Genomic DNA, 11,367 nt, shown 5'->3' with positions numbered 1-11,367 from the left:
GAACATGATTCTCACATAATTTAGTAAAAAAAATTACAAATATATTTTATTTTGCTCATTCACCAATCACCAGTATTGCTGTGAAAGCTGACAGTAATGAATAAAACGGAACAACGTTCAGACTAGGGCTGGGCGGTATGACGGTATTGTTACCAAGGTAGAAAATGTCAACCGTAACAGATTTTTTTATTACATGTATACAACGGCATGTAAACAAGTGGGTGTGGGCCGGGACCCGGGACCTGTCGTCAAAATCCCAAAAGTATGAAAAAAAAATAAAAAAAATAACATGACCCGGGACTTGAACTCAATTTTTTTGTGGATGGAGCTCTGCCATCAGTTTAAACAATATATTTTGCCTTTTAACCATGATAGGAAAGTATGAAAAAAAAAAAAAAAACGATGACCCGGGACCTGTCGTCAAAATCCCAAAAGTATGAGAAAAAAAAAAAACATGACCCGGGACTTGAACTCAATTTTTTTGTGGATGGAGCTTAACTGCCATCAGTTTAAAGAATATATTTTGCCTTTTAACAATGATAGGAAAGTATGAAAAAAAAAAAAAAACGATGACCCGGGACCTGTCGTCAAAATCCCAAAAGTATGAGAGAAAAAAAAAACGATGACCCGGGACTTGAACTCAATTTTTTTGTGGATGGAGCTGCCATCAGTTTAAAGAATATCTTTTGCCTTTTAACAATGATAGGAAAGTATGAAAAAAAAAAAAAACGATGACCCGGGACCTGTCGTCAAAATCCCAAAAGTATGAGAAAAAAAAAAAAGATGACCCGGGACCTGTCGTCAAAATCCCAAAAGTATGAGAAAAAAAAAAAACGATGACCCGGGACCTGTCGTCAAAATCCCAAAAGTATGAAAAAAAAAAAAAAAAAAAAAAACATGACCCGGGACTTGAACTCAATTTCTTTGTGGATGGAGCTTAACTGCCATCAGTTTAAAGAATATCTTTTGCCTTTTAACAATGATAGGAAAGTATGAAAAAAAAAAAAAAAAAAAAAAAAACGATGACCCCGGACCTGTCGTCAAAATCCCAAAAGTATGAGAAAAAAAACAAAAAAATATATGACCCGGGACTTGAACTCAATTTCTTTGTGGATGGAGCTTAACTGCCATCAGTTTAAAGAATATATTTTGCCTTTTAACCATGATAGGAGAGTATGAAAAAAAAAAAAAAACGATGACCCGGGACCTGTAGTCAAAATCCCAAAAGTATGAAAAAAAAAAAAAAAAAAAAAAACATAACCCGGGACTTGAACTAAATTTTTTTGTGGATGGAGCTTAACTGCCATCAGTTTAAATAATATATTTTGCCTTTTAACAATGATAGGAAAGTAGAAAAAAAAAAAAAAAAAAAAAAAAAAAAAAAAAAACGATGACCCGGGACCTGTCGTCAAAATCCCAAAAGTATGAAAAAACAAAAAAAAACAAAAAAAAACATGACCCGGGACTTGAACTCAATTTCTTTGTGGATGGAGCTTAACTGCTATCAGTTTAAAGAATATATTTTGCCTTTTAACCATGATAGGAAAGTATGAAAAAAAAAAAAAAAAAAAACATGACCCGGGACTTGAACTCAATTTTTTTTGTGGATGGAGCTTAACTGCCATCAGTTTAAAGAATATATTTTGCCTTTTAACAATGATAGGAAAGTATGAAAAAAAAAAAAAAAACGATGACCCGGGACTTGAACTCAATTTTTTTTGTGGATGGAGCTTAACTGCCATCAGTTTAAAGAATATATTTTGCCTTTTAACAATGATAGGAAAGTATGAAAAAAAAAAAAAAACGATGACCCGGGACTTGAACTCAATTTTTTTTGTGGATGGAGCTTAACTGCCATCAGTTTAAAGAATATATTTTGCCTTTTAACCATGATAGGAAAGTATGAAAAAAAAAAAAAACGATGACCCGGGACCTGTCGTCAGAATCCCAAAAGTATGAAAAAACAAAAAAAAACAAAAAAAAACATGACCCGGGACTTGAACTCAATTTCTTTGTGGATGGAGCTTAACTGCTATCAGTTTAAAGAATATATTTTGCCTTTTAACCATGATAGGAAAGTATGAAAAAAAAAAAAAAAAAAAACATGACCCGGGACTTGAACTCAATTTTTTTTGTGGATGGAGCTTAACTGCCATCAGTTTAAAGAATATATTTTGCCTTTTAACAATGATAGGAAAGTATGAAAAAAAAAAAAAAAACGATGACCCGGGACTTGAACTCAATTTTTTTTGTGGATGGAGCTTAACTGCCATCAGTTTAAAGAATATATTTTGCCTTTTAACAATGATAGGAAAGTATGAAAAAAAAAAAAAAACGATGACCCGGGACTTGAACTCAATTTTTTTTGTGGATGGAGCTTAACTGCCATCAGTTTAAAGAATATATTTTGCCTTTTAACCATGATAGGAAAGTATGAAAAAAAAAAAAAACGATGACCCGGGACCTGTCGTCAGAATCCCAAAGGTATGAAAAAAAAAAAAAAAAAAAAAAACATGACCCGGGACTTGAACTCAATTTTTTTTGTGGATGGAGCTTAACTGCCATCAGTTTAAAGAATATATTTTGCCTTTTAACAATGATAGGAAAGTATGAAAAAAAAAAAAAAACGATGACCCGGGACCTGTCGTCAAAATCCCAAAACTATGAGAAAAAAAAAAAACATGACCCGGGACTTGAACTCAATTTCTTTGTGGATGGAGCTTAACTGCCATCAGTTTAAAGAATATCTTTTGCCTTTTAACAATGATAGGAAAGTATATAAAAAAAAAAAAAACGATGACCCGGGACCTGTCGTCAAAATCCCAAAAGTAAAAAAAAAAAAAAAAAAAAAAAAACATGACCCGGGACTTGAACTCAATTTCTTTGTGGATGGAGCTTAACTGCCATCAGTTTAAAGAATATTTTTGCCTTTTAACAATGATAGGAAAGTATGAAAAAAAAACAACAACAACAAAAAAAAACGATGACCCGGGACCTGTCGTCAAAATCCCAAAAGTATGAGTAAAAAAAAAAAAAAACATGACCCGGGACTTGAACTCAATTTCTTTGTGGATGGAGCTTAACTGCCATCAGTTTAAAGAATATATTTTGCCTTTTAACAATGATAGGAAAGTATGAAAAAAAAAAAAAAAAACGATGACCCGGGACCTGTCGTCAAAATCCCAAAAGTATGAAAAAAAAAAAAAAAAAAAAAAACATGACCCGGGACTTGAACTCAATTTCTTTGTGGATGGAGCTTAACTGCCATCAGTTTAAAGAATATATTTTGCCTTTTAACAATGATAGGAAAGTATGAAAAAAAAAAAGAAAAAAAAAAAAAAACGATGACCCGGGACCTGTCGTCAAAATCCCAAAACTATGAGAAAAAAAAAAAACATGACCCGGGACTTGAACTCAATTTTTTTGTGGATGGAGCTTAACTGCCATCAGTTTAAAGAATATCTTTTGCCTTTTAACAATGATAGGAAAGTATGAAAAAAAAAAAAAAACGATGACCCGGGACCTGTCGTCAAAATCCCAAAAGTATAAAAAAAAAAAAAAAAAAAAAACATGACCCGGGACTTGAACTCAATGGTTTTGTGGATGGAGCTTAACTGCCATCAGTTTAAATAATATATTTTGCCTTTTAACCATGATAGGAAAGTACGAAAAAAAAAAAAAAAAAAAAAAAAAAACGATGACCCGGGACCTGTCGTCAAAATCCCAAAAGTATGAAAAAAAAAAAACATGACCCGGGACTTGAACTCAATTTCTTTGTGGATGGAGCTTAACTGCCATCAGTTTAAAGAATATTTTTTTGCCTTTTAACAATGATAGGAAAGTATGAAAAAACAACAACAACAAAAAAAAAAAAAAACGATGACCCGGGACCTGTCGTCAAAATCCCAAAAGTATGAAAAAAAAAAAAAAAAAAACATGACCCGGGACTTGAACTCAATTTCTTTGTGGATGGAGCTTAACTGCCATCAGTTTAAAGAATATCTTTTGCCTTTTAACCATGATAGGAAAGTATGAAAAAAAAAAAAAAAACGATGACCCGGGACCTGTCGTCAAAATCCCAAAAGTAAAAAAAAAAAAAAAAAAAAAAAAAACATGACCCGGGACTTGAACTCAATTTCTTTGTGGATGGAGCTTAACTGCCATCAGTTTAAAGAATATCTTTTGCCTTTTAACAATGATAGGAAAGTATGAAAAAAAAAAAAAAAAAAAAAAAAAAACGATGACCCGGGACCTGTCGTCAAAATCCCAAAAGTATAAAAAAAAAAAAAAAAAAAAAAAAACATGACCCGGGACTTGAACTCAATTTCTTTGTGGATGGAGCTTAACTGCCATCAGTTTAAAGAATATCTTTTGCCTTTTAACAATGATAGGAAAGTATGAAAAAAAAAAAAAAAAAAAAAAAAAAACGATGACCCGGGGGACCTGTCGTCAAAATCCCAAAAGTATGAGAAAAAAAAAAAACATGACCCGGGACTTGAACTCAATTTCTTTGTGGATGGAGCTTAACTGCCATCAGTTTAAAGAATATCTTTTGCCTTTTAACAATGATAGGAAAGTATGAAAAAAAAAAAAAACCGATGACCCGGGACCTGTCGTCAAAATCCCAAAAGTATGAGAAAAAAAAAAAACATGACCCGGGACTTGAACTCATTTTTTTTGTGGATGGAGCTTAACTGCCATCAGTTTAAAGAATATCTTTTGCCTTTTAACAATGATAGGAAAGTATGAAAAAAAAAAAAAAAAAACGATGACCCGGGACCTGTCGTCAAAATCCCAAAAGTATGAAAAAAAAAAAAAAAAAAAAACATGACCCGGGACTTGAACTCAATTTCTTTGTGGATGGAGCTTAACTGCCATCAGTTTAAATAATATATTTTGCCTTTTAACCATGATAGGAAAGTATGAAAAAAAAAAAAAAAAAAAAACGATGACCCGGGACTTGAACTCAATTTCTTTGTGGATGGAGCTTAACTGCCATCAGTTTAAAGAATATTTTTTTGCCTTTTAACAATGATAGGAAAGTATGAAAAAACAAAAAAACAAAAAAAAAAAAAACGATGACCCGGGACCTGTCGTCAAAATCCCAAAAGTATGAAAAAAAAAAAAAAAAAACATGACCCGGGACTTGAACTCAATTTCTTTGTGGATGGAGCTTAACTGCCATCAGTTTAAAGAATATCTTTTGCCTTTTAACCATGATAGGAAAGTATGAAAAAAAAAAAAAAAACGATGACCCGGGACCTGTCGTCAAAATCCCAAAAGTATAAAAAAAAATAAAAAATAAAAAAAACATGACCCGGGACTTGAACTCAATTTCTTTGTGGATGGAGCTTAACTGCCATCAGTTTAAAGAATATCTTTTGCCTTTTAACAATGATAGGAAAGTGTTACGTCCCTGGCTTGTCTAGGGGTTTTTGGGACAAACAAATAAATATACCCAGGATGGAAAACTCAAGGATGACTCGAAACAGGTGTCAAGTTTGTGTATTTATTGATTAACTAACAAAGACGCTTACTAGAAAAATATAACAACACAACACACAGACAGTCCCCACGGCTCCCGCCGCGCAGATGCAATACACACGAGACGAGGACAGCCCGCTGCTCACCACACCTCTCCAGCTGATCACAAACACTGGCCCGTCAGCTGGCTCAACGGAGACGGCACAAGGCAAAGATCACGATCAGCTGCACCCAGCCGATCTAGTTCACACAGCAATTCACACAGTAGTCAACGTTTAGTAATCCACACAGACTTCAAGGGAAAAATAAAGAGATCTCGATCAGCTGCACCCAGCCGATCTCAATAGTCCACACAGCAATTCCAATCCGGTGAGCCACACAGACGTCAACAAGGAAGAGGGATCTCCTTTTCCCAGAGCACTTCACTGGCCCTGTTTATACACCTCGCTGATTTCCGTTGATCAGCTTCAGCTGCGGGATTATCTGCGTCAACCTCCAGACACCTGCAGGAGAGGGAGAGAAAAAGAGCGCACGCGACACACACACATACACAGACCTCACGGGTCGTAACACCCCCACCCATAAGAACAAACTTATATAGTGTGTATCTTAGAACACATAAAAGTTTATCCCTTATATGTTAAAGAATTTTAGTCTTACCCACGGGATAGGGCATCAGCCAAGATGTTGTCTGCTCCCCTTTTATGTTTAATATGCAAGTTGTAGCCTTGAGCAAGAAGGGCCCAACGCATCAACCGTTGGTTAGTGTTGTTCATGCGGGCTAGAAAAACAATAGGGTTATGATCTGTGTAAACAGTGACTGGCAAGAAACTTGAACCTACATACACTTCAAAGTGCTGTAGAGCAAGGAGCATGGCCAATGTCTCCTCCTTTATGGTGGAATAGTTCAGCTGGTGTTTCTTGAACTTAGTTGAAAAATAACACAAAGGTTTACACATGTCTCCCTCCCCTCGCTGCATCAGCACTAGAGGTCGACCGATAGTGGATTTTACCGATAACGATAGCTAGGTTGGGCCATACTTGCCGATAACCGATTAATGAACCGATAGTTTTTAAAATTGATACTGGATAAAGACAAACACTCCAAGTAAAACAGTGCTGAACTTTATTATTATAAAAAAAAAAAAAAAAAACTGTATTGAACCATGAAAACATGCTAAATGAAATAAATATATAAATGTGAATAAATATTTAAGTCAATAAAAGACATTCATTCAAACTGAAACAAAAAGTAATACTCTAAATAACAAATAAAACCATGTTACATTCAAAATGTAACTATTTAACTGTTCTTCTTTTCAAGCCAACTTAATTAATAAAAAAGTAACAAAATTTGTATTAAAGTGAAGATGAAAAAAATAAATAACCGAAATCGAATGCTTTACTGATTCGTTTATGTTTCTGTCGGCTGTATGAACATATCAGTTTGCTTACGTCTCTAGTTTTAAATATGCAACTTCTCTGCATATTTAATGCATAAAAGTGACCAGCTGGATATGAACTAATGCAAATAGAGGTAACAATTGTGACATTAAACATTCGGGTCGGACTTACGTTTATGTTTGTCAGTGTTTTAACCGCTTGAGGTACTACTAATGTTAGCGTCCTCTCAGCCTCGAAGGCAAACAAACATACTGTTGTGCTGTTCTTTCTCTACTAATGCAGCATTTAGTCAACAAATTAATCACTTTATAATGATATGACAAAATGTACTGCATACATACATTTGAGCTGTCGACGGTGCTTTAAACGCGCATCTGATGTCAGCGCTCTCCGCGCAGCATGTGCTCTCAGTGCAGCACGCAGAATCACGTGTCGAAATAAACAACACGAGGCACGAGTTTTTATTACACCTCTAGAGGCCGCTCTTGTACTGCATCATGCCAGCAGACCCTTCTCAGCTCTACTGTGTAATGAATGACAGCGCGCGCTTCTCAGCCGCTCCAGCAATGGACGCAACCAGGAAAAACTATCGGTATATATTTTGCCGATAACGATAGTTCCACCAGTCAACAATCGGTGCCGATTAATCGGCAAAACCGATGAATCGGTCGACCTCTAATCAGCACCGCCCCAGCTCCAGTTGCACTAGCATCAACTTCTAAGTAAAACGGTTGGTAAAAATTGGGCGCCGCCAACACAGGTGCACTGCAAAGAAGAGACTTGGCAGCCCCAAAGGCCTGATCACACCCATCATCCCACCTAAAAGGTACCAAAGGACTACACAGTCTAGTGAGTGGAGCAACTACCACAGAGAAATTTTGGCAAAAACATCTATAATATCCCGCCATTCCTAAAAAACGCCTAAGCTCACGTCTAGTGGTAGGAGTCGGTAGAGATAATATAGCCGTCACTTTTTCGACCCCATCCACTTTGCAGCTGACAGGATCATCATGGGACACACCCTCCTCAGAGAAACAAAACCTTAAAAAATAAAAGGTTTAAAACAATCATCAGTCTCACACATCTCTGGTTCCAGCCTCTGGGGCTGGGGAGACATTTTAATCAACCCCCCTTTGGTTGTTTTTACGTTGGACTAGGTTGCGGACCCTTCCACGCCCTGCACTCAGCAATTAGATGTCCAGGTTTTCGACAAAAGAAACATACTCTGTCTGCCTTTTGAATGGAAGCTATTCTGGGACGACTGTCAGGAGAATTATGAGCTAGCTGTTCAGACTTTTGAATGCCCGCTCGTGGAGGGGCATCTCGCTCAATAAAGGTGGACTTATGCAGAAGCGCAAACTCATCTGCAAATATGGCTGCCTGTTGCAAGGAAACAATCTTTTGTTCACCTAGATAAACCGCAGTACGTTCTGGCAAACAGTTTTTAAACTCCTCAAGCAAGATAAGTTCACGTACAGAGGCCACATCATCTGCTTTACATGCCGTGCACCATCTATCAAAGAGAATACCCTTTTCACGAGCAAAGTCTGTAAATGTCTGATCATGAGTTTTCCGTAAGCTACGAAAACGCTGTCGATATGCTTCCGGTACTAACTCGTAAGCTCTCATAATAGCACTCTTAACATGGCCATAATTTAACCCATCCTCAACTGACAGTGCTGCACATGCTTCCTGGGCCTTACCGCTTAATTTACACTGTAGTAAAATGGCCCACACCTCTTTAGGCCAGCGCAAAGCTCCAGCAACACGTTCAAATGCCCCAAAATAAGCTTCCACTTCAGTCTCGCGAAAAACAGGCACGAGAGAAATATATTTACTTACATCATACCCACTGGCAGACTGTGGAGACACACTGGCAGGAGTAACAGGGCGAGCAGTATCAATATTTGCCTGCAGTTCGAGTTGTCTTATTTTAAATGCTATTTCTCCATCTTGTTTCTTTAATTCCAATTCTCGATGGAGTTGGAAATTTCTTTCCTTTTCTTCCTTCTCTATTTGAAGCCGCAACAAACGAACTTTTAACCGGCCATCCTCCATAGAACCTGGGGATGACTCAGTTGAAGATGGCACATATTTGGGCATTGTTACAGGCTTACCTGTCTGTATCCTCTGTTGACCAGTGGGGGTCCCTAGAGCAAGTTGGTCCCCCCTCACACTCAGCTCTGGATCAAAATCACTCACAGGTACCGGTAATGCCATAACCCCTTTACTGAGGAGTCCGTTCAAGACCACCGCTTTAAGTTCAGCTCTCCCTAGAGAAGTGGATACAGAAATCTCATAATAGTTTGCAATATCATGAAGTTCAATTTTCTTGCATTTATCCAGCTGGTTAAAATCTGGAAAAGACACAAACGCCTTTAAATCAAACGCTGCCATGACAAAACCACTTGAAAAACAACTAATTAAATTGACATAGTATAACTCAATGACTCAATATCACCCCTTCCCCTCCACAAAACAAACCTCCTCAGCACCTGCCTCACCAAACTTACCTATCTATCTTCAGAAGCGTGCCGGGCTCGAGGCGACTTATAGGCAAAACATCAGCGGTCGAAACCCTGAAACGCCAGCCCCCTTTGGAGAACGTAGTCTCCGCCCAGGATTTGCTTCCAAAAATAAAAAATGCAAAATAATAAACTAGTGCCCGATGGAAAGGCTATTTCAGCCTAGCTGGACACTACCCTACGCTAAGCTGAGGAAGCAGTTCAAGTGGAAGTTTTACTCAGGGAAACATCAATCACCATAAACAACCAAAACAAAATATACATATGCTATAGCTATACCTAGCCTACACCGAAATAAATCACGAATATACCATCAGGTTTAAAAACCTGATCCACAACATGTCACATGAAACAAGCATCCCAGTTTTCCAAAAATCCCGGACGAGCCCCCACTTTTGTTACGTCCCTGGCTTGTCTAGGGGTTTTTGGGACAAACAAATAAATATACCCAGGATGGAAAACTCAAGGATGACTCGAAACAGGTGTCAAGTTTGTGTATTTATTGATTAACTAACAAAGACGCTTACTAGAAAAATATAACAACACAACACACAGACAGTCCCCACGGCTCCCGCCGCGCAGATGCAATACACACGAGACGAGGACAGCCCGCTGCTCACCACACCTCTCCAGCTGATCACAAACACTGGCCCGTCAGCTGGCTCAACGGAGACGGCACAAGGCAAAGATCACGATCAGCTGCACCCAGCCGATCTAGTTCACACAGCAATTCACACAGTAGTCAACGTTTAGTAATCCACACAGACTTCAAGGGAAAAATAAAGAGATCTCGATCAGCTGCACCCAGCCGATCTCAATAGTCCACACAGCAATTCCAATCCAGTGAGCCACACAGACGTCAACAAGGAAGAGGGATCTCCTTTTCCCAGAGCACTTCACTGGCCCTGTTTATACACCTCGCTGATTTCCGTTGATCAGCTTCAGCTGCGGGATTATCTGCGTCAACCTCCAGACACCTGCAGGAGAGGGAGAGAAAAAGAGCGCACGCGACACACACACATACACAGACCTCACGGGTCGTAACAAAAGTATGAAAAAAAAAAAAAAAAAAAAAAAAAAAAAAAAAAACGATGACCCGGGGGACCTGTAGTCAAAATCCCAAAAGTATGAGAGAAAAAAAAAAAAAAAAAACATGACCCGGGACTTGAACTCAATTTTTTTGTGGATGGAGCTTAACTGCCATCAGTTTAAAGAATATCTTTTGCCTTTTAACAATGATAGGAAAGTATGAAAAAAAAAAAAAAAAAAACGATGACCCGGGACCTGTCGTCAAAATTAGAGGTCGACCGATAGTGGATTTTACCGATAACGATAGCTAGGTTGGGCCATACTTGCCGATAACCGATTAATGAACCGATAGTTTTTAAAATTGATACTGGATAAAGACAAACACTCCAAGTAAAACAGTGCTGAACTTTATTATTATAAAAAAAAAAAAAAAAAACTGTATTGAACCATGAAAACATGCTAAATGAAATAAATATATAAATGTGAATAAATATTTAAGTCAATAAAAGACATTCATTCAAACTGAAACAAAAAGTAATACTCTAAATAACAAATAAAACCATGTTACATTCAAAATGTAACTATTTAACTGTTCTTCTTTTCAAGCCAACTTAATTAATAAAAAAGTAACAAAATTTGTATTAAAGTGAAGATGAAAAAAATAAATAACCGAAATCGAATGCTTTACTGATTCGTTTATGTTTCTGTCGGCTGTATGAACATATCAGTTTGCTTACGTCTCTAGTTTTAAATATGCAACTTCTCTGCATATTTAATGCATAAAAGTGACCAGCTGGATATGAACTAATGCAAATAGAGGTAACAATTGTGACATTAAACATTCGGGTCGGACTTACGTTTATGTTTGTCAGTGTTTTAACCGCTTGAGGTACTACTAATGTTAGCGTCCTCTCAGCCTCGAAGG

At 37.3% G+C, this 11,367-nt stretch overlaps 1 protein-coding gene across 2 annotated transcripts; it reads right to left on the bottom strand.

Moving 5' to 3' along the window:
* Positions 1-5,490: 5,490 nt before the first annotated feature.
* Positions 5,491-10,453, bottom strand: LOC306996049 (uncharacterized protein). Of its 2 annotated transcripts, XM_079608137.1 has the most exons (4): positions 10,039-10,453; positions 8,063-9,601; positions 7,575-7,707; positions 5,495-6,469 (listed from the first exon to the last, which is right to left on the bottom strand). In XM_079608137.1, exons 2-4 carry the CDS (start codon positions 9,283-9,285, stop codon positions 6,464-6,466), a joined length of 1,362 nt encoding a protein of 453 aa, XP_079464263.1. In that variant the 5' UTR covers positions 9,286-9,601; positions 10,039-10,453; the 3' UTR covers positions 5,495-6,463. The 2 variants fall into 2 exon arrangements, with proteins under 2 accessions (XP_079464262.1, XP_079464263.1); XM_079608136.1 differs by having other exon boundaries at positions 5,491-6,469; positions 8,063-10,453.
* Positions 10,454-11,367: the final 914 nt, after the last annotated feature.

Source organism: Phoxinus phoxinus (genome assembly GCF_949152265.1).
Source record: "Phoxinus phoxinus genome assembly, chromosome: 3".
In the NCBI taxonomy this organism is placed as follows: domain Eukaryota; kingdom Metazoa; phylum Chordata; class Actinopteri; order Cypriniformes; family Leuciscidae; genus Phoxinus; species Phoxinus phoxinus.
The sequence above is the reverse complement of the archived record's forward strand: the minus strand, read 5'-3'. Positions and strand labels throughout refer to the sequence as shown.

Bases quoted from the DNA above. Each gene is read 5' to 3' on its own strand.
- LOC306996049 (XM_079608136.1), bottom strand. From the start codon at position 9,285: ATGGCAGCGTTTGATTTAAAGGCGTTTGTGTCTTTTCCAGATTTTAAC. The intron at 7,708-8,062 runs GTGGAAGGGTCC...GGTACCTTTTAG, and splicing joins CTAATTGCTGAGTGCAGGGC to GTGGGATGATGGGTGTGATC.